Source organism: Pseudophryne corroboree, chromosome 3 (assembly GCF_028390025.1).
Source record: "Pseudophryne corroboree isolate aPseCor3 chromosome 3, aPseCor3.hap2, whole genome shotgun sequence".
Taxonomy (NCBI): domain Eukaryota; kingdom Metazoa; phylum Chordata; class Amphibia; order Anura; family Myobatrachidae; genus Pseudophryne; species Pseudophryne corroboree.
In genome coordinates, this window is record NC_086446.1 from 108345452 (window position 1) to 108369271 (window position 23820).

General features: G+C 46.0%; 1 protein-coding gene across 2 annotated transcripts in view; it reads left to right on the forward strand.

Moving 5' to 3' along the window:
* Positions 1–22571, forward strand: part of LOC135054925 (uncharacterized) — a 28176-nt gene extending 5605 nt beyond the window's left edge. For both annotated transcript variants that reach the window (XM_063958410.1, XM_063958411.1), the window contains 8 exons: positions 7054–7188; positions 7298–7486; positions 10438–10561; positions 12732–12839; positions 15412–15854; positions 15971–16091; positions 16727–16818; positions 20465–22571. In XM_063958410.1, coding sequence (XP_063814480.1) covers positions 7111–7188; positions 7298–7486; positions 10438–10561; positions 12732–12839; positions 15412–15854; positions 15971–16091; positions 16727–16818; positions 20465–21952 — 2643 coding nt within the window. In that variant the 5' untranslated portion in view covers positions 7054–7110 and the 3' untranslated portion in view covers positions 21953–22571. The remainder of the gene's footprint in view (positions 1–7053; positions 7189–7297; positions 7487–10437; positions 10562–12731; positions 12840–15411; positions 15855–15970; positions 16092–16726; positions 16819–20464) is intronic.
* Positions 22572–23820: the final 1249 nt, after the last annotated feature.

Genomic DNA, 23820 nt, shown 5'->3' on the forward strand with positions numbered 1-23820 from the left:
CATTCTAGGTAGTGCAAGGAAATACACTGGTGCTGTGTAAGTAAATGTTAATAAATAGTACTGCTTCCAGGTGGAGGACCACTGCTGAGAGAGGGGGGTCCACCGGCCATGGGGGAATATCTAGCCCAAGTGTTAGAGTGCCCTCCAGCTCGCTCTCTCCCAGGTGGGCACAGCACCTCCCTTTTCTCATACGTCCTAGAGGATGCTGGGGACTCCAAAAGGACCATGGGGTATAGACGGATCCGCAGGAGCTTGGGCACACTATAAAGACTTAAACTGGGTGTGAACTGGCTCCTCCCTCTATGCCCCTCCTCCAGACCTCAGTTAGACTTTGTGCCCAGGAGTGATGGGTCACACACTAGGGGAGCTCTCCTGAGTTTCTCTGAAAGACTTTGTTAGGTTTTTTATTTTCAGGCAGACCTGCTGACTACAGGCTCCCTGCATCGTGGGAGTGAGGGGAGAGAAGCAGGACCTACTTCTTCTTAGTTAAAGGCTCTGCTTCTCGGCTACTGGACACCATTAGCTCCAGAGGGTTCGATCACTTGGTGCGCCTAGCTGCTTGTTCCCGGAGCCGCGCCGTCAATCACCTCACAGAAGCCAGAAGAAAGAAGCCGGGTGAGTATTGGAAGAAAAGAAGACTTCAGTGACGGCAGGAGACTTCGGTAATGGAGGTAACAGCAGCGGTAGGGCTGCGCTCCATGCTCCCACACACCAACGTCTCAGGCAGGGCGCTGGGGGGGAGCGCCCTGGGGGCATGTTACTGAGGTTTAGAGCACTGGTGGGGGGACATATTTAGGTGCCAGGGCACCGGGTATGTTCACCCCGCCAGTGTGCCGCGAAACGGAGGGAGCAGCAGCGGTAGCGCTGCGCTCCCTGCTCCCGCACACCATCGGCTCTTGCAGGGCGCTGGGGGGGAGCGCCCTGGGCGGTATATACTGTGTTAGATCAATGGCGGGGGGACATATTTAGTTGCCCGGACACCTGGTTTCTTCACCCCGCCAGAGTACCGCAGCGCGCGCGCTGCGCTCCATTGCTCCCACACACCAACGGCTTCCGGGGGTGCAGGGCGCAGGGGGGGCGCCCTGGGCAGCGTTCTCTATATATGTGTGTATTTACAGGGGGTTACTCGCTGTATATAGGTCCCCCTAGCTCAATATATGTATTTTTTTTTTAGCGGGCTTAATCGCGCCGAGAAGGGGCGGAGCTTAGCCCTCACAGCGGAGTCAGCGCCATTTTCCTCAGGTCCCCACCAAGACTTGCTGTATAGTAAGAAGGAGGGGGGGGCACAGTGTTTTAATGCTATATGGGTGTCATATAGCATTATGTTTGATAATGGGCGCATAATCCTTGTGTGATACATAAATTCAGTGTTTCCCTGTTTGTTTACTCACTATCGGTTAGTCGACATATGTCGACACGTGTGAGGGCTTTGTCACAAGCTGCTGTCGGGCTTCGCCGGCGCATTGCGGTACTTGATTCGGAAAATTAAGTATTAGCAGGTTGGGGTTTGTGTGCTTAAAAAAGTAAACACGCTAGGGGAGATACAGTTGTTTGTGGATGCCCTGTCGGCATCAACAGTATTTCCTGGGTAAAAAAATTAACAGGCTGTTATTGCCTGGTACCTGTATATATATTTATAGGTATATGTGGGGGAGTGTTATTGAAATTGTATATGTATGCCTCCCTCAGACCCCTCGGGGTTCCAAGATTTTTATTATTTTTTGCCCGCTTACTATTCTCTGCTGTCGACATTTACTAAGTTTCTGTCGACCATAACGTTCCCGGTAGATCCACATCTGGGGCATGTCAGTACATGGTCATACACATTCACATCACATTACATTACTGTCACTAGGGACCTGACGGGTCTGGACAATCCACTTGCGTATAGGTTATATCTATATGTATATATATATGTAGATATATAGTTATATATGCATGGTTAGGATATGTGTGTTTTATGGTGTATTACATTATGTATATCCATGAATGCTGAAATAATGGTATTCTTATCATGTGCTGGTCGCTCTGTTGATTAAGCTCTAGATTGGCCGTGACAAGTTGGTTTTCGATCCTCTCAAGGAGTCCGAATATTATTCTCTTCCCGACGCAGAGAGAACATTGTGGCAGTCAACTCCTGGTCGACGCAGAGCCATGGAGAGGGTCATGTTGGGAGGTATGCAGTGATCCTGAAGGTTTGCTCAGCTTCATCATTGCAGTATATTCATCATTGTAGCAATTCACCAGTTCCAGTGCGGTTGCTCTCAAGTCCAGTTCCCCATAGCTGGTAGACAGTCTTGTCCAGCTTATCCTCAGCCGAACCCTGTTCATCATTAGCTCCAGTCGAATCCTGCTCAACATTGATCCTGCTCATTCTTACCAAGTCCCTCCCATAAAGGTATCCTACTGGGGATTCCTACTGGAAATCAACACACAGAGAGGAGAAAGATACCTTTATGGGCACGCGGGACAGAAATTCAATGTAAGTTGTATAACTGTCAGCTATCAGTGAAAGAATACTGTGGTGCCAGTGGGTTGAAATCCATGTGCTGATAAAGATACCTTTATGGACACACGTGAAAGAAACTACCTGTAAGTGTTTTTCCAGGGGAGAGACCGTACAGGGGATTTCTACGTGGCAATATCCCTATCATTTTTACTGTAATTTATATATAGCGCTAGTTCTTGGTATTCTTTTTTGTATAACAGGAAGCTAAGTGATATTTTATTTCTATATTTTGACCTTATTTGCATTGCATGCACATGAGGGAGTGTTATATTGGGGTAGGCATCCGATAGAATTACCCTACCCAGAGTGGGTAAGCTTGCTTATGTTGATTCTACTTTATAACATTGCAGCAGGCTGCCACGTGTCAGCAGGAGGTGTGACCGGGGAAATGCTGAGGATGTCTCCGAGAGATACTGGAGGGAGGTAGACAGCTGTTTGGAGAGGCCTCTGTTCAGTCACTCTCGGCGGATACCACTGGTAAGTCTAACTTCGTGAGTTAGGTTACTTCACAACGGTTGGTGACGCATTCTTTTGTGGGATGCAGTCGTTTAACCGGTTCGATACCGTTCTTTTTCCTTTTCTGTGCAGACAGTGGAAGGTGAAAAGGTAAGAGTTCTGCAGCCTTGTTAGGTTCGCAGAAGTGGATGTCGTTTTCTGTTTCCACCACATCCGCCACTTGTCGCTGAGTCTATCTGGCTGGTCCCCACTCCGGTGGGCACTCGTCTACTAATTTTCAGTTAGTCCAGGAATAGACTAGGACCGGTGAGTTATTTATAGAATCCAATGGGGTACATTCTGAGTTACGGTTGTTTCCCCTTACTGTTTTTTCTAATAGATCTTGCCGTTCCCCTCTGGAAGGGGAGGTAGTACGCGGCGCCATACAGAGGTGCGTCAGGTTCAGGACATTGTCCGGTTGACCCTGTATAAAGGTGCAACTCGTTGTTTCTCTCTGACTGTTCTTCGACACAGGGATTGGCTGTTGTTCCCAACGACACAGATGTCAGAGGTGGGTTTCAGAGTAGATACTGACCGGTTAAGGTTCGGTGTTTTTCCTGTGGAAAGAGGTCTGAGGATCCAGAGTTGGATCAGATTTGCTGTGACACTTCATCGATATGTTCCGTTACTAAAACAGATGGGTGCGGCCTAAGAGGCCTTTTTTGGTGAGCAGGTCTAATGCCAGAGTGGCTTTCAAGGGACCAGTTGGAAATGTGGTCCGGGTCTCACCTGCACATGCACCGGAATATAATCCTAACGGCCAGGACATCGCTCCTGTGGTGTCTGCTCGGTTCTCTCCTTCTAGAGGGATGAAGGTTCGGGATCCAGGTTTAGATCCTGGTGTCCGTGCATACGGATCTCCGAGGCTGGGGAGCAGTCCTTGCAAGGGACGTATTTCCAGAGGATAAGGTCAAGTTGGAAAGCTTTCTTGAATTAAGAGCTATTTTCGATGAACTTATTCTTCGTGTTCTGCCCGTGTTAGTTCTGCCAGATGAATTGTCAGCAGTGGCGTTAGTAAGCCGCTATGGCGGAACAAGGAGCAAAGCGGCAATGGCAGAAGATGCACAGTTTTGCCGTTGGGTGGAAAGTCTGGTAAACGCTATATTAGCAGTCTTCGGTCCGGAGATAAACGACGGAGCAATAGATTTCCTCTGCTGACGCGATCTCCATCCGGGAGAAATTCAGTCATCATCAAGAAGTTTCACAGACGTGACAAGTCTTTAAGGAGTGTCGCAATTGGACATGTTGGCGTCTCGCCTCACTGAGAGGCCTCAGGGATATTGTTCCAAGTCAAGGGACACTCAAGCTATAGCAGTGGACACCCTCGTGACACCGTGGGTGTTTTTAGTCGGTCTATTTGGCCTCTCCGCTTTCACCTTTTTCTGAAGGTGATAAACGTAAGAAGAACAAAGGTTCAGACGCTCCTCTTGGATCCGGTCTAGCCAAGGAGGGTTTGCTATCCAGTTTTTCATGATTTACTCATAGAATATTCCTGCCCTCTTCCTCTACGTGAGGAACTGTTACAACAAGATCAGGGCGTGTATCAAGACTTACCGCTGCTGCGTCTGACGGCGTGGCGGTTGAATGCCATATCCTAAGCCGAAAGGGTGTTCCCAGTGAAGTCATTTCCTCAATTCTTCAGGCTAGGAAAGAAGTAACGGCAAAGCCTTACCACTGTAGTTGGCGTAACTGTGTCTTGGTGTGAATCCAGGAAAGCTCCTACGGAGGACTTTCAGCTAGGTCGTTCTTATCCATACTTTACAAGCCGGTGTGGATGCAGGCCTAAAGTTAGGCTCCATTTCAGTGCAGTATGGCCTTCTAAATTTATTTAACAAATTCTCTCTTGGAAAGAGGTCACGCTATTGGTTTTGGCGTCCGCAAGGCGGGTGTCGGTAGTGGTGCTTTTGTCTCACAAGTGCCTTGTTTGATCTTTCATGTGGGTAGAGAGGAATTGAGAACTCGGATAGTAGTTCTGCCAAGTGTGGTTGCTAGGTTTCGCAGAAATCGGCCTATTTTGATGCCGGTGGTTACTTAGGCTTTAGCTGATTCAAAGTCTCTTGATGTAGCCAGGGATTTGAATATTTAGGTCGCCACTTTGGCTCAGTTTGGAGAAACAGAGGCTCTGTTTGTCCGGTATGCTCCCAGCATGATTGGGGTGACTGCGTTATGCAGTCTGTTACATGCTGGATCTGTGATGCGATTTGGCATGTTCGTTCTACGGCTGGATTGCCGTTACCGAAGTCGGTGGAGGCCCATTCTACTGGGAAGGTGGGCTCTTCTTGGGCGGATGCCCGAGGAGTCTCGGCGGTTCAACTTTGCCGAGCGGATACTTGGTCTGGTTCAAACGCTTTTGCTATGCTCTACAAGTTTGATACCCTGGCTGATGGGGACCTTTTGTTTGCTCAATCGGTGCTGCAGAGTCGTCCGCACTCTCCCGCCCGTTCTGGAGCTTTGGTATAGACCCCATGGTACTTTTGGAGTCCCCAGCATCCTCTAGGACGTATGAGTAAATAGGATTTTAATACCTACCGGTAAATCCTTTTCTCTTAGCCCGTAGAGGATGCTGGGTGCCCGTCCCAGTGCGTACTGTGTCTGCAGTTATTGGTTTTGGTTACATTCTGGTGGTGTTTCTTCTCTGTCAGGCTGTTGCTGACATTGTTCATGCCAGGGCATGCGGTGTCTTATTATTGGTTGTGTTGACACACAGGTTGTGTTACATATTCTCTCAGCATGTGGCTGTGTATTGTTCATGCCGTTGGCTGGTATTCTATTGAATGCCATGTTCTGCGGTATGCTCGTGGTGTGAGCTGGTAGGACACTCACCGTGTTTAAAAATAAATTCTTTCCTCGAAATGTCCATCTCTCCTGGGCACAGTTTTCTAACTGAGGTCTAGAGGAGGGGCATAGAGGGAGGAGCCAGTTCACACTCAGTTTGTCTTTATAGTGTGCCCAAGCTCCTGCGGATCCATCTATACCCCATGGTCCTTTTGGAGTCCCGAGCATCCTCTACGGACTAAGAGAAAAGGATTTACCGGTAGGTATTAAAATCCTATTTTTTTTTTTTTTAATGCTCTACAGAAAGCAGTATAAAGAGTCTAGCCACACACCCCCACCTCCCAACCAGTCCAACATTAAATCTGTAGCTCCCACATTTAACTGTGAGGCCTCCTCCTCACCATTACATTGCCGGCAAAGTGATATCCCCATCTTCGCCCCAATTTCAAAAGAATAGCATTCCCATTTAAAATACAGATTTATTTCCCCACCTACCAGCCACAGCATTCAATAAATAGAATTCTCATTTAATCATTGGGCTATTTCTCCCAACTAGCCCAATATAAAATTAATAGCCTGAAACCTATCAGTGGGCATAGCTTATTGCACCATAGTCCCCTATGTGATGCAGCTGGATTCCCGAACATGAATCATAGAATTTTGATGGTAGATAAGAACCACTTGGCCCATCTAGTCTACCCTAAACACGTGTGTATACATACACACACACACACACACACACACACACACACACACACACACACACACACACACACACACACACACACACACACACACACACGTTAATTTTTGTTGGGAGCCAATTAACATACCAGTATATTTTTGGATTGTGGGAGGAAACCGGAGTACCCGGAGGAAACCCACTCAAGCTCGGGGAGAATATACAAACTCCACACAAAGTCATGGTGGGAATTGAACCCATGACCTTTGTGCTGTGATGCAGTAATGCTAACCATTACACCACATGTGTGACAAAACTAGCGATACATCCCGTCATTTTCTCATTGTGTACTGATCCAGTAGATCTCTCGAAACTTGAAAGTCTAATAATCTGATCTCATACTTTGTTACAATGGATCTTACATTTTTTCTGATATAAGATCGATTGGAACGAAAATAACTTTATGGAGTTCTAGAAACGTACAACAGGTTTATGTCATTCTAGAGTGTTTTATATAGCGGAATCATATATGTTGCATAATCACTGTACACTGCCAGGTCATTGATTTATATGTCTATATCTGTGTGTACAGGGCGTCTGATAGTTGGGTGAAGGTGCATCCAGACACCATCTTATAGACTGGCTCAGAATGGACAAGGACAAGGATCACATCACTGAGAGAATATTAAAATTCACCTTGGAAATCATCTACCTGCTGACTGGAGAGGTGAGGGATTCTAGGAACATCACTGTGATATCACTACTCTTGCGCTGTAGGTTAGTAAGCCATGTCTGTGTATTGATACAATTTTCTGTGTTTCTCATTAATTAATTAGGATTATTTGCCAGCAAAATCATTCTGTGACCGCGTGACCCCCAGCAGCGGCCCCCGTGTATCAGGAGGATGGAGCAAGACCCAGAGCCCCGTGACAGAGCTGCCACCTCACTCACTGATACATGAGAGAGACAATGACCAGAAGATCCTGGATCTCACCAACAAGATCATTCAGCTGCTGACTGGAGAGGTGACTGCTGGGAATGGGGCATTATACAGTAACACCAGGGGAGGTGTCTGGGCGATGACTGGAGAGGTGACTGCTGGGAATGGGGCATTATACAGTAACACCAGGGGAGGTGTCTGGGCGATGACTGGAGAGGTGACTGCTGGGAATGGGGCATTATTCAGTAACACCAGGGGAGGTGTCTGGGCGATGACTGGAGAGGTGACTGCTGGGAATGGGGCATTATACAGTAACACCAGGGGAGGTGTCTGGGCGATGACTGGAGAGGTGACTGCTGGGAATGGGGCATTATACAGTAACACCAGGGGAGGTGTCTGGGCGATGACTGGAGAGGTGACTGCTGGGAATGGGGCATTATTCAGTAACACCAGGGGAGGTGTCTGGGCGATGACTGGAGAGGTGACTGCTGGGAATGGGGCATTATACAGTAACACCAGGGGAGGTGTCTGGGCGATGACTGGAGAGGTGACTGCTGGGAATGGGGCATTATACAGTAACACCAGGGGAGGTGTCTGGGTGATGACTGGAGAGGTGACTGCTGGGAATGGGGCATTATACAGTAACACCAGGGGAGGTGTCTGGGCGATGACTGGAGAGGTGACTGCTGGGAATGGGGCGTTATACAGTAACACCAGGGGAGGTGTCTGGGCGATGACTGGAGAGGTGACTGCTGGGAATGGGGCGTTATACAGTAACACCAGGGGAGGTGTCTGGGCGATGACTGGAGAGGTGACTGCTGGGAATGGGGCGTTATACAGTAACACCAGGGGAGGTGTCTGTGTGATGACTGGAGAGGTGACTGCTGGGAATGGGGCATTATACAGTAACACCAGGGGAGGTGTCTGGGCGATGACTGGAGAGGTGACTGCTGGGAATGGGGCATTATACAGTAACACCAGGGGAGGTGTCTGGGCGATGACTGGAGAGGTGACTGCTGGGAATGGGGCATTATACAGTAACACCAGGGGAGGTGTTTGGGTGATGACTGGAGAGGTGACTGCTGGGAATGGGACATTATACAGTAACACCAGGGGAGGTGTCTGGGCGATGACTGGAGAGGTGACTGCTGGGAATGGGGCATTATTCAGTAACACCAGGGGAGGTGTCTAGGCGATGACTGGAGAGGTGACTGCTGGGGGGAATGGAGCATTATACAGTAACACCAGGGGAGGTGTCTGGGTGATGACTGGAGAGGTGACTGCTGGGAATGGGGCATTATACAGTAACACCAGGGGAGGTGTCTGGGCGATGACTGGAGAGGTGACTGCTGGGAATGGGGCATTATACAGTAACACCAGGGGAGGTGTCTGGGCGATGACTGGAGATGTGACTGCTGGGAATGGGGCATTATACAGTAACACCAGGGGAGGTGTCTGGGCGATGACTGGAGATGTGACTGCTGGGAATGGGGCATTATACAGTAACACCAGGGGAGGTGTCTGGGCGATGACTGGAGAGGTGACTGCTGGGAATGGGGCATTATACAGTAACACCAGGGGAGCTGTCTGGGTGATGACTGGAGAGGTGACTGCTGGGGGGAATGGGGCATTATACAGTAACACCAGGGGAGGTGTCTGGGTGATGACTGGAGAGGTGACTGCTGGGGGGAATGGGGCATTATACAGTAACACCAGGGGAGGTGTCTGGGTGATGACTGGAGAGGTGACTGCTGGGGGGAATGGGGCATTATACAGTAACACCAGGGGAGGTGTCTGGGTGATGACTGGAGAGGTGACTGCTGGGGGGAATGGGGCATTATACAATAACACCAGGGGAGGTGTCTGGGTGATGACTGGAGAGGTGACTGCTGGGGGGAATGGGGCATTATACAGTAACACCAGGGGAGGTGTCTGGGTGATGACTGGAGAGGTGACTGCTGGGAATGGGACATTATACAGTAACACCAGGGGATGTGTCTGGGTGATGACTGGAGAGGTGACTGCTGGGAATGGGCCATTATACAGTAACACCAGAAGAGGTGTCTGGGTGATGACTGGAGAGGTGACTGCTGGGAATGGGGCATTATACAGTAACTCCAGGGGAGGTGTCTGGGTGATGACTGGAGAGGTGACTGCTGGGAATGGGACATTATACAGTAACACCAGGGGAGGTGTCTGGGCGATGACTGGAGAGGTGACTGCTGGGAATGGGGCATTATTCAGTAACACCAGGGGAGGTGTCTGGGTGATGACTGGAGAGGTGACTGCTGGGAATGGGGCATTATACAGTAACACCAGGGGAGGTGTCTGGGTGATGACTGGAGAGGTGACTGCTGGGAATGGGGCATTATACAGTAACTCCAGGGGAGGTGTCTGGGTGATGACTGGAGAGGTGACTGCTGGGGGGAATGGGGCATTATACAGTAACACCAGGGGAGGTGTCTGGGTGATGACTGGAGAGGTGACTGCTGGGGGGAATGGGGCATTATACAGTAACACCAGGGGAGGTGTCTGGGTGATGACTGGAGAGGTGACTGCTGGGGGGAATGGGGCATTATACAGTAACACCAGGGGAGGTGTCTGGGTGATGACTGGAGAGGTGACTGCTGGGGGGAATGGGGCATTATACAATAACACCAGGGGAGGTGTCTGGGTGATGACTGGAGAGGTGACTGCTGGGGGGAATGGGGCATTATACAGTAACACCAGGGGAGGTGTCTGGGTGATGACTGGAGAGGTGACTGCTGGGAATGGGACATTATACAGTAACACCAGGGGATGTGTCTGGGTGATGACTGGAGAGGTGACTGCTGGGAATGGGCCATTATACAGTAACACCAGAAGAGGTGTCTGGGTGATGACTGGAGAGGTGACTGCTGGGAATGGGGCATTATACAGTAACTCCAGGGGAGGTGTCTGGGTGATGACTGGAGAGGTGACTGCTGGGAATGGGACATTATACAGTAACACCAGGGGAGGTGTCTGGGTGATGACTGTGTCATTGTGTGTGTGCAGGTTCCTATAAGGTGTGAGGATATCACGGTCTGTTTCTCCATGGAGGAGTGGGAGTATATAGAAGGACACAAGGAGCTCTACAAGGACGCCATGATGGAAAATTACCATCCCATCACACCTCTTGGTAAGAGTCTTTTTCTTTCTTTTTTTTCCCCCTTTTGGGGGTGAGGGGGGGGGGGGGGGGGGGGGAGTTGTTTCCTTTTCCAATTAGATTTCGGAAAGAGGGGGGGGGGAAAAAAAGGACAATAATGTACATGTGTTCCTAATAATCTGCACTGTAACTGTCATGTATCGTCACTCTTTTTTTTTTTTCTTCTGCACACCGTAGAGTTTTGCAGGGATAGGGCTGAAGATAGCTTACCACAATAATGGCAAGTTCCCAGTGTTAACCTACAGTTCCCTAGTCTGATTTATACACTATGTAGACAAAAGTGATTGGACACCCCCACGCAATTGTGTAGTTCCTTCCGCCGACACATGAAGGTATAAAACTGGTAGTAGGGGGGCTCTGATTAGATCATTTGCTAACAAAATGGCTTGCTGGAAGGAGCTAACGGAGTTTGAAAAGGGGATCATTGGGCAGCCTACAATCAGAGGTGTGATTTGTGAGAAGCATTGCTGGTGTTAGGAAGGTTCCTAAATCCTCTGTCATTTGTCATTAATGCGTGGAAGAAGAATGGTCATTGCTGGAATGAATCATTCTCTGGAAGACCCCCAAAACTGCAACCCAGGGACCGGAGAGTGCTAACCAGGGAGCTGCGAAAGAACAGGGGTTGCCCCATGCATACCACAAATGGCCACTAATGTGCCGGCTTCGACAACACCACTTTGTAGGGAGGCCCATGCACTTGGACATTATGGGCAAGCAGCTACTCGTAAACCTCTAATCACAAAGAAGAATGCAGCCCAGCGCTTACGATGGTGTCAAGAGCGCAAAAACTGGACAGTGGAACAATGGCGGCGAGTTTTGTGGAGTGACGAATCACGGTTTACACTTTTCAGATCAGATGGACGTGGTTGGGTTTGATGATTGCCAGGAGAATGTGTGATGCCAGAGTGTACAGTACCTACAGTACAACATGGAGGTGGTCGCCTTATGCTGTGGGGCTATTTCAGCTGGTTTGGCATGGACCCACTAGTTGTAATGCATGGTCACAGTAACTCTGAGAAGTATAGAAATGTTCTTGATAACTCTGTGCTCCATACATTGCGGCAGTTCTATGGAAACAACAAATATTTTTATCAGGTCGACAATGCCACCTGTTATGTAGCCAGGGCAATGCTGGACTGGGAAACAGAAAATTCAGTGACCTGGATAGACTGGCCAGCTCAGAGTCCAGATCTTAACCCAACTGAGAACCTCTGTGACGAATTGGAGCGACGGGTCCATTCAAAGCCGACTTGACCTTCTTCAGTGTCATAGTTGGTCACCGTAATTAAGGAAGAATGCCAAAACATACCACCTGCTGTTGTCCAGGGACTTGTGGACAGTTTGCCAAGAAAGGTGTGTGCAGTAATCTCTGCACGTGGTGGACCTACAAAGTACTGACGTCCATGAATTCTCGTTGATCTGTTTGCCGTCAGTGTTCAGTCACTTTTGTCAACTGTGTAGAACTAGATGTTACTTTCCACTCTCTTGGCAGCTAAGAATTTTTATTCCTAGATTGTCTCTAAAGAGAAGGATAATTAGAGAAAATCTTCATTGGAGCAAATCAGACCACATACATTACTGTAAATTACATAATACTCATTAAGGCGACAAAAGTTAAATACAGCTGTCAGAATGTGACCTGAAATACACACACAGAGGGCCTACATTCAGAGCATTACACACAGCAGCTGTATCGTTGGCTTCCTGACTGCTTCTGTGATCCGCAGCTGCGTCCATTACATCAGATTACTAGCGTGAACATCGGCCATCTGAGTAACGCTCAGTTTCCGCAAGATGACTGGGCTGCTTATACTGCTGCGGCCAGGATATATGCATCGGAAAACGCAGACCCTAGCTTCGGCATGCCTACGAAATGGGGGCGTGATACCCCTGTTTTGTAGAACGGTCCCTATCACCGCCCCTAAATGCCACAACCTGTCAGTCGGGCTGTGGCTTAGAGGGGCACTGCTTGTGACGATGCAGGACCCGTTATGCACATGCAGAGAACGGCTCCTGTGCATGCGCGGTTCCGCCACTGTTAGGTTAGTACATAAGCCATCAGGGTTATGCAGTAATCAGGCCCAGAGTGGGGATGGTGCACACATTTTCTCACCATGTATAATGTTATTTCATGAATTTACAGTGAACAACATGACCTCGCTCGTTGGTAAAGGAAAGACCGATCCAACCATGGCTTCTAAACCGGTTCTTCACTGCAATACTTGTATTGAGGAATGTCCTACAAGCGAAGGTAATGTTTTTACAGTGCATCAGGTGATGGCTGCAGAAATACTGAAATGCCTAGTATTTGCTGGAGATAATACAAGTATATTACTGATGTCATCCTTTCAGCATTCTAGGCCTGTCAAGTCTGCTTGAAATTCTATGCATCCCGCTCCATTCATGTTTGTATGGGATCCTACAAATAATTGGTAATTTCTCTATTAAAGGACCATTAACGCTCACAAATATCCATGTTTAGGTTTCAGGAGTTGATTATGACTAAAATATATAGAAGATAAAGTTGCAACAATGGGTTGCAGTCACTTTTTTTTTTCTTCTCCATATTTTATTTGGACAGCAGATTTACCTGTAATCCAGCTGTGTCATGTTATCTCCGCTGCACGTCATATCCATTCTATAATAAGATACATTGTCTGTCCCTAACGTGCGCAGTCAGAGGCAGACAGTTTAGTGCTCCGCCAATCATAACTGCTCCCTCCCACCAATGACGTATGCTGTCAGAACCCAGCCAGTACAGGTAAAGCTGTCCCACTCTTACTTGGCTGACTGGCAGTGCGGTGGGATTATCAGTGACAGATTAACTGATCACTATCCTGATGTCCTTCGAGTTAAAGTTGAGTAAGAGGTGGACAGCATTATGTGACTTTCACTAGTGTTTCCATTTTGCTGTTTGAGATGTACAATGAAGCACTATCCAGAGCCAAACTATTGGTAGTACTAGGAACAGTTCCTCTCAGATTTATTGTAAGAGAGAAAAAAAGTGGAGAGAGAAGGGTGTGGGGTGTGGCAGTGGTGGGTAAATCAAGAGCGAGAAAGAGGGGAAGAGAGACTCTGATAAAGGGTGAGACACAGATGGGGTAGGCATGGGGAGCGAGATGGGAGAAAGGAGAATAAAGAGAGGCCTGGAACTCTAGAAACAGACTGGGGGAGTTAGACAGTGAAGCTGTAGTGCATAGGTGTGAACAGGGATCAAGGCTATACTTCCTGATTGACAGGCAGAGGCGGTCACTGGGCGAGCCGGCGGCGTTTGGCCGCCGTTTTGGCACGCAGTCCGGGCAACGCAGGCGTGCTCAGACCATGCGGGGGGCGGGCTGTGGCGGCTGCGTGACGTCACACGCAGCCGCTGCGACCCAGGGAGCTACGAGTAGCTCCCTGCCAGCGCGCAGGAGCTGCGCTGATTGGAAGCTACTCCTCAGGTACAAAAGCATTGCCGCCGTGCGATGCTTTTGTACCTGTGCGGGGGAAGGGGGTAGGGCCTGACATGCGGGACGGACTAGCCTTGTGCTGGGTGTGTCTCCCCCCCCACATGTCTGTGAAACTAAATTTAGCACATCTACGATCAGGTCTGAATTAGACCCATTGGGGCAGATATATTAACCTGGAGAAGGCATAAGGAAGTGATAAACTAGTGATATGTGCAAGGTGATAAACGCACCAGCCAATCAGATCCTAACTGTTAATTTACATATTGGAGATGATTGGCTGGTGCCTTTATCACCTTGCACATATCACTGGTTTATCACTTCCTTATGCCTTCTCCAGGTTAATACATCTGCCCCATTGTTTTTGTTAAGGCCTGACTACTGCAATGTTGTTTTTTTGGTTGTTTTGGTCTGCTGCCTAGGACAAGGATGGTCCGTTTAGGGAAAATTCAGTCTGATGTGTGGTGGTAGCACAGTCCATGGACCCTGGTGTGTTCAGTGAATTTAAGTAAATAGAGCAGGCAGCACATTTGAGATGTCACAGTGCCATGGGCTCTCCCAATAGCTGGCAAATGTGCAGATGGGTTTAAGGTCTTCAGAACCAACGGATTCTAATCCTTATACCTATTTACATGCCTTTACTAGTGTTAAACGAGTTATGATTTCTGATGCCAGCTGATAAGGGGCATCACACTGTCCACTATAGTCACTATGGGGGAGTTGTATCAAGCCTTCTAAAGAGTGAGGAAGTTGCCCATTGTAACCTATCAGCTTCTAGCTAGCATTTACCAGGTACATTCTAGAATATCTGCTTTGGGATTTGGCCTACCCTAGTCTGGTCACAGGGAGAGAAACTTGCCTGAATGAGTACACGTAATGACTGCTGTACAGAACACAGTGTTCTTGGTGTTTGGTGGATGGGTGTGTAGATGTGTGCCCCATCCACAGACATTGCGGTGTTACACAGAGACTCTGTTACGGCTCCTTGGTTTGCATGCAGAAATCGATGACCAGTGGGTTGGTGGCCATTGTGGGTTGAGAGAGTCTGAGGCGGATCAGCTGCAATGAGTGGTGGTGGTCGGCCAGGCATCAGGCAGTGGTTGCAGGCAAATAATGACCTGGGGGAGCACAGCAGGCGGCTGTGATGTCTATGCCACAGCTGCACGGGCTTTTACCAACCAGCTGTTACCGTAACAGGTATCATGGCACCAATTGTATAGTAATATTGTTGGAGTGCAGGCAAGTCAGCTTTTGTGTTATTTGATCTTTGTTAATGTCACCGAGTATTAAAACCTTCAGTTTGGTTGACCATTCTGACAAAAGCATATATATATAAACTGTAAATAACGAGTCGTGTACCGTATCGGTTTCCTACAGATGAATCCAGTAAAAGTATTACACAGGGCGGATGCCTTAGTCCTCTTTGTTCACCAGATACAGAAGAAGGCATTAATGAGTCACGGGATGGTACAAAGAAAAATGTCAAAACCTCACAAGGTAATAATGAGGAAGAAGACAAAATGAGACCAGTAGGTAAAGAAAAAGATGACTATATCCCACAAGATGGCATAGAGGACGATTATATGCCACAAGATGGCATAGAGGACGATGATGATATCCTACAAGATAGTGGGGAGGAGGATGATGATACTGTTCCACAAGTGGAAGATGACTATACACAACAGGACAGTGAAGATGACCCTATACCACTAAATGGTAAAGAGGACATTAACACCATAACAAAATACTATAAACGGGAAGATGACAATACCCTGAAGAATTGCAAACATGAAGAAGATGAGGTCTTGCCATATTATGCGGTAGGCTGTACTAGGCAGAATTCTCTCTGTACTGTCGTTTTGTTTCTTATGAGCCACATCTCCCATAACCCTCAGCCAGCCGCCATGATATACATTGCATTTTTTTTGTCACTTAGGAAGAGCTGCTGAAAGATGTGAAGATTGAGATTTTGTCAGATGATGAGTGGGAGGAAGAGACCTTTCTGTGGGGTGTACAGCAATACAAGGGGGAAACTCCTCACCAAGGAAGCAGCACAGGTGAGCGCTATACACTCTCTATAAATATGGGTCATGTAAGTCTACTTGTTGAATAACCGGACATGATTCTGAGGATGAGAGAGAGCCCAATATTATTATGAGGTAGGAGAAGAGTCTATGGCAGGGATGGCTAACTTTGAGACACCAGCTGTTGTTGAACTACACATCCCAGCATGCCCTGCTACAGTTTTGCTATTTGGCCATGCTAAAACTGATGCAGGGCACGCTGGGATGTGTAGTTCAACAACAGTTGGAGTGTCAAGGTTAGCCATCACTGGTCTATGCAGATTTTTTGTGCCGGTCACTAATAAACCCCATTTTACATCCCCTGATTTTGGAATATACACCTTTTTTGTCTCCTGGTCCCCTCATTCCCTAATGCATTTCTAAAGACCCATTTACACCACACAAATGACCCCTATATTTTGTAACATCATATTGCTGTACATTGGCTTCTCCCTGTGCTTTACTGTAAGTAGTCTGGTGCATGGTTGTTCAATAACGACATATTCAACTTTTAGTTTCCCTTAGGTTATCATTTTATTTTACTGTGCATGGTGTATAGACATTTTACATTCTGGAGTGAATGGTTATATCATTTATACAACGCATCAATTATGTGTTTGTTTTTACAGGTGGATCCTGTAACAGAAATACTGCAGAGAGAAGTCCCCGTACATTTTATCCTCACTATAAAGAAGAAAAAGATGTGCCGCAGGACCTCCAGGTAGGATACACAAACACAAAAATGATATATAATATATGTGTTTCTGATTTTCACAGATATATATGTAAATTAAAAATGTGTTAAATCTATAGAGATGTAAATTTGAGACGTGTTAATGTAAGTAAATATTTATCCATTGTTCTTGGCGTTACCCGAGGCGCACCCGTAGCAGATATGGTAAAAAGTGACGGGACTATTTTTGTAGCTTATTAAATTCTACACACTAGAGGTGCAAACCAAATTTTGATCCGAATGTTCGTTTGGGCGTTATTGCTCACGCAACGCAAGCCACGCATCGGTAATGACGTCATTATGTCAACCCTCTTTTCATCCCCTTAGTTGGAGGTTTATTAAAAATCATAATTGCGTAGTTTTTCTATTTCCCACCTGAAGAATGCCTAAGTTAAATTTCAGCTTCCTAACATATCGGGAAGTAAGAGTGTGAGGATACGGGGTTCTTCTAATCACTCAGACACAGAGCAGATGAAACCAAAGTGATGGTTTATTTCTCACTGCACACCGGAATAGATATCACACAGGAAACAGAGGTAAATATAGCCCAGAAACCATACGCAGGTAGCAGTTCAGATAGTAAGTCCCAGTAGAGGATTAAGGTCCACAGCAATTCCACACAGAAGTTACAGATAAACAGGTCCACACAGCAGAACTATCACTGAGTCCACACCGCAGTGATAGATTAGTCCACAGGAGAATATTTGTTTAAGTCCACGCAGGAGTAAAAACGTATAAGTCCACACAGCACTGGTGATGCGTTCCACAAGGTACCCTGGCAGAGAATCACCCCTTAGCCAGAGTCCTGTGACTAACATCTGGAGCTGACCTGTGCAACCTCTTTTAAAACCTTCCAAATGCCCATGATGCGCTCACCTGGGGAGGATACACAGGTTCCTGATTGGTGGGATCCCATTTCAGGTATCTCCCTCCTCCCTCCCACAGCTGGCCTTCTCCTGCTGACCACATGCTGGGCCAGGCTCCGAGTTGTCTGGCAGAGCCCAGGGTTTAACAGAGGAAAGTAAACAGAAGGAACAATGATAGGGAAATTGGTTTAAGTCCTGATTGTCCCCTGTGGAGGTGCATCTTCAGAGAGATATTACCTGGCCCTCATACTTCCAGTGTAACCATATAAGGATAATAGATGGACTCAATAGGCTTATCAATGATAACTTGTAACCTCATACACAGAATGGCATCCTCTTAAAATAACAATATGACAGCACTATGTGCCAGGTCACAGCACACCTGTATTTACCAGAGTATGATTATAGTTCAGAATATATAGGCTAACGAATGAACACGCTCATGGGTTATAGTGACACAAGCCACATAGAAAGAGATATAGATATGTAGATGTGTATTGTGTGACTGCTGGTCGGCATACCTCCATCGTAATCCCGGCAGCGGAATGCCGGCGGGGAGGAGAGTACAAAAAGATCCTTGTGGGCTCGGTGGCGACCCGTGCACGGGTTCTATTCCCACTCTTTGGGTGTCGTGTACACCCACGAATGGGAATAGACCCTGTTGATCAGCATGCCGACCGTCGGGATTGTGAGGGTACGGGATTGTAGGGGGAGTGTATTGTGACCAGTGGTCGCCTGACCGCCGGTCAAATAACTACATTCCATATATAATAGAAATCCAGAGGTCTTAGTTACATACACTTGCAAATGAATGATGAAGCCACCAGGCCCCGACAAGGCTCCTCTGACGTTGGTGCTCCCTAGCTCTAGGTCTGGGCCTGGAGTGCAGAACCCCACAAACCGGCATAGGCCAGCTACCCCAGGGCAGCACAATGCGATAGGGTAAAGTGTTAGTAAGGGACCAGTGTTTAGAGGGCATGCTGGTCTCTGTAGTGCTATTTGGAGATCCCAGGTTGTATCTACCGGTAAGTTAGATCTCAATTTGGATATATTTGCTCAGATCCCAATATCATGTGGCATTATGGCGGTTTGTGGGGTTCTGCACCCCAGGCCCAGACCTATAGTTAGGGACCACCAACGTCAGAGGAGCCGTGTCTGGGCCTGGTGGCTTAATCATTCATTTGCAAATGTATGTATCTATGTATATATATATATATGTATGTATGTATGTATGTATGTATGTATGTATGTGTATGTGTATATATATATATATATATATATATATATATATATATATATATATATATATATATATATATAATGTGTGTAATATTCCATCGTGTCTTAGTACAGGTACAGCTTGGTGTGCTGGGGGACACCAAGAGTTAATCCCGAGTGTATTTCTACCTTAGACTACCTCTTCCCTTTCACGCACCTGAATTGTATATTCTAATTGAAATGAGCAACTTACCAACTTACATTCTGTTCTAATACTAACGTATACACCAGAGTTTTGACTATATAAGGTATATGGAAAATACAAAGAATATATTAGAAATATCTTCTTTATAGTATTATAATCATTTTTATAGTCAAAACTCTGCCTCCCCTGCCTATCTTTTCTGCATGTCTCTTATCAAAATTCACCACATTTTCAGGAGTTTATACTGCTGCATCTGTGTATCATGCCCACTTGAACTCTTAGGCTCATACATATTTTGTTTAAAATGTGGCTCTGGTACTAAGTGCCTCCTGAGCCATGTACCTCACTGCACATCTCTGATGTAGAGGGAGGGTGGGTCCCATCCATTAGGCCCACTTCAGATCTTCAGGTCATCAGCCTGAAATTAGGCTAATTAGTGCTTGCACCTGTACAGGTTAATAAAGCTGTGTCAAGGCTTTACTCAAGTGTCTCACTACCTGGAGGAACATGCATGACACCTGTTAAGAGACACTATGATTTACTGACTGTAAGTACTGTGCATATGCCTGTGTTTGTGGTAGGGGAATTAGGTCCTACCACTCTGAGAGACGGAATCTGTTTATTTAGTTAGTTCCCAGATGTACTAGGGTTTATTTTTATGTTTTGTGTTTTTGTACTGCACAATAAAGCTAGCTATGGCTAGATTGCACAAAAACCCTGGACTGGTGTGCTGTTTCCTGACTGCTGTGTGTCTGGAAGGGACCATCAAGCCTGCGAGAGGGCACCCCAATCTTGATCTCCTCACACCTTTTAATAAATAAATATTTTCAAAACATAGCTTATAATAAATAAAATATCTTTGGCAACCTATTTAAAAATAATAATAAAATGATTAGCAGAATTGGGCAACAACAAAGCGTGTCCCCACTGCACTACCTGAAGATTAAAGGTAACTTCATTTGAAATAATCATGTTAAATAATATAAGATAATATAGGATCACAGATAAAAATCTGTACTTTTTTAGGGGGTTCTGAATAATAAACAATCCTTGCACCCAAAAATACTATTTTCTTAATTTGCTGTATACGGGGACTATACGGATTTTAGTATCCTTTAGATAAGAATTCAGCTACATATTTAAAACAAATAAATAAATTGATCTTTTTGGACACACAAGTAGTAAGGGAGCCAATAACTGCAACTGGCCTCAGCTCTATGCTACTTTCATACGTTTAGACATTTATCATGCTACATAAATGTATTGCTACTTGAAAGTAAAGTATCTTGCTGGATACAGACAAATCTGAGTAACATTCCTCCTGTCTTTGTATCTTTCTCATCAGAACCGTATGCTGCCTGGGGTCAAAACGAGTTCTTTAACAAATAAAAGCAGTCCACAAGCACTACTGAAAGGTCACACTAATAACGGATCAGCAGCAACACTAAACAACAACATTAATGTGAAAAAATGTTCAAAGCCCCAAAGAACTTTCCCTCCCTGTCAGGTAGAAATGATTACACCGTTTGGAGTGCCCATGGCTCAAGGACACGTCCATACAGTACAACAGCAGCAACAACAACAGAAAAACGTAAACACTGTCCGAAAAACCACGTCCGATATTCAAACGCTACAGAACTTTATGAGCGAACTGAACGAGAACCGTAAAGTGGAAGAGATACCTCACACACAGCTGGATACCTTGCTTTCCAAATTTCTTCTGGTGGTGAAAAGAAAAGACGGCAATGAATACGAGCCCCACACCCTCCGGTGTATGATAGGGAGCATCGACCGGTACTTAAAAGAACACCGCTACACACACACAATAATTTATGGCAACAGCAAAGACTTTCCACTGACAAAACAGTCCCTAAATGCAAAAATCAAATTCCTCAAAAAAATTGCAGAAAGCAACCCACCAATCAGACAGGAGGCACTAACAGACCATGACATAGAAAACCTCTTCAAGAGCAGGACACTATCCCTAGATAACCCAACAAGCTTACTCAACTTAGTCTTCTTCAACAATGGCATCCATTTTGCATTACGAACAAAGGAACAATACAACCTTCAGTGGGGCGACATCAAGTTAAAAATTGATCCAAGAGGGAATCAATACCTTGAATATTGTGATCGCCAAACGGAAGCTGTAGAAAATTGCAAAAATTTAAGACAAATGAACCCCAGGATATACTCCACTCCACATATACCAGAGAGAGACCCAATAACCGCATACATAAAGTACAGAAGCTTCAGGCCCAGTGCTATGATGGCACCAGATTCTCCGTTTTACTTGGCGCCTAATGTGAACTATAACCCTGCCTTCTCCGAATGGTTCCGTTCAACAAAAATAGGAATTCAAAAAATTAGAGCGATGATGACAACCATGAAAATACGGGCCTCACTGCCAGAGTCAAAAAGGAAAGTGAGCTACATCACAAAAAAGAGACTAGTGGAAAGGCTGCCCCAACACCATTTGTCCACCACTTCAATGGTGCAGACCACGCGGCAGTATAATTTACACAGCAGTAATAACCGTTCCAGTATCCTAGAGGGAAAGCAGCATAAAGCACCAGTCATGATAAACAACGTACAACCAACCACGTCACGTCCATCACAAGATAAGCTACTTCCTTCCGCCAGCAGTTATCACCCGCGCCCATCAACCAGCAGATATGTAGAATCATCTATTAATAATAAAAGGAGCTTTGTAGACACAGGGTTTGTACAGCAGCGCAATTCAGCCATGTATCTAAATAACTACAGTCACCTGAGTTTAGGGGAACCCGCTAAAAAACGCAAAACAATTATGTATGACTTTAAATCGGAGTAGACTACGGTACTTTGTAGTGTCCTCTAAATCCACAATACACTCTGCCTCCAAAAGGAACTTTTTTTTAAAAGAAATTGCCCCTGGACTTGTGTTGGGTTTTCTGTTTGTTTTTGTCTTTGCACCTGTGTTTACCCTTCACCTTTAAGCTATATTTATTCAACTTTTTAACCAGTTCTCTAATTGTTTATTTAAATTAAGTTTTCTTATTTCTACAAAAAAACAGCTTTCTGGAATTTTTATTCGTCTTCATTTAGATTTATTACAGTACAGGTTTGCACTTACCGTACCTGCAGAGATTTTTCAGGTTTAATTTCTCGGTTCAACTCACCAACAGTGTATATACCTATGACTGAATCGTCCTGGGCAGTCCTGAGGTACACCGCTTTCTCCCAAGTGCGCCTGTTGGCCTGTGTTTATACGGGTTCTCATCCGTCTTCCAGTATTTTCCCCCGTCTACTGACATCTGGCGTGACAATTGTTGGGATTGTATGATGGTAATTGTACCACAAAGTCAAAATTCTGTCCATCATGAACACGGTTTCTCTTCAAATACCGCTCATTGGTGCATTATTTATGTATGTAATAAGTCATAAGAGTTAGGGGTCTATTCATGAAGTAGTGAAAAGAGTGGAGAAGTGAGCCAGTGGAGAAGTTGCCTGTGGCAACCAATCAGCATTGACGTAACATTTATATTTTGCATACTATAAAATTATACAGAGCATCTGATTGGTTGCCATGGGCAACTTCTCCACTGGCTCACTTCTCCACACTTTTCACTGCTTCATGAATAGACCCCTAAGAGACATACTGTAGGCACTGCACCCTTATCCTATTTGTTATGGGTTTATGTAGGACATATGTGTGCTGATGTTCCTAGAACGTGCAATAGGAATCCCATAAGAGGATCTCCACCAGCTCAAATGATTTGAAAAAAAGTAAGGTGTTGATGTATGTATGAAAGTTTGGTGAGAGATAAAGTACCAGCCAATCGACTTGTAGCTGTCATTTTTCAAATGACCGTTATAAGCTGGTTGATACTTTATGTCCCTTTATCTCTTTCCAAGGTTTGATCGATCTCACCCACAGTGTTTACATAGTATGTAATCTGATGAGTGGGTGCAGCAGGGATTGTCTTAATTCATTCCTCACCAACATTTATGGAGGTATTCAATTAGTGGCATTTTTTGTTTTTCGACCACTCGAAAAAATGTCACTTTTCGCCCGTTTTTAGGTAGAGTTTACATTCGACCTATTCAATGCCTGTGCCGTTTTATCGACTGGGCGAAAAAACCGTCCCTGTCGTTTCGGCGAATTTGCGGGTGGTTTTGCCCGTTTTTGGCACAATTTTCGACCATACCAATTCGACAAAAAAACAAAAAAGTGAAACTGCATGGGTGAAAATGGATTAAAGAATGGGCGAAAATGCCCGCAATTGAATACTGTGTCGAATTAGTGACGTTATTTTGACAAGTCGAAAAAACGGCACTTAATTGAATACCCCCCATAGTCCCATAATCAGAATGTGCGAATGTGGCCACGAGAAAAGGCAGTGTTATTGGGGGTTAAACATTTCTGAATGTGATGCTTCCAGTGCATGCAGTGGAGGGATCTGTATCCGCTGAATGTAGCATTGGAATATCTCCCAAATCCTGCAATTATTTGGTACAGAGGTGCCGATCACAGAATGGAGGGGGGCAGTCTTCAAATCATGGCAATCTGGTTGGGGAGGTATCTACATTGGTAAGTCTGCTTTTGACACTGTATTACCATGCTAAGCGATGCGTGTAGCTGTGAAAATCGGAACATATCATCACAACGGAAAATGTAAAAGTAGGTGAACTGTGTTCTCAGATTGTCTGTACAAGATT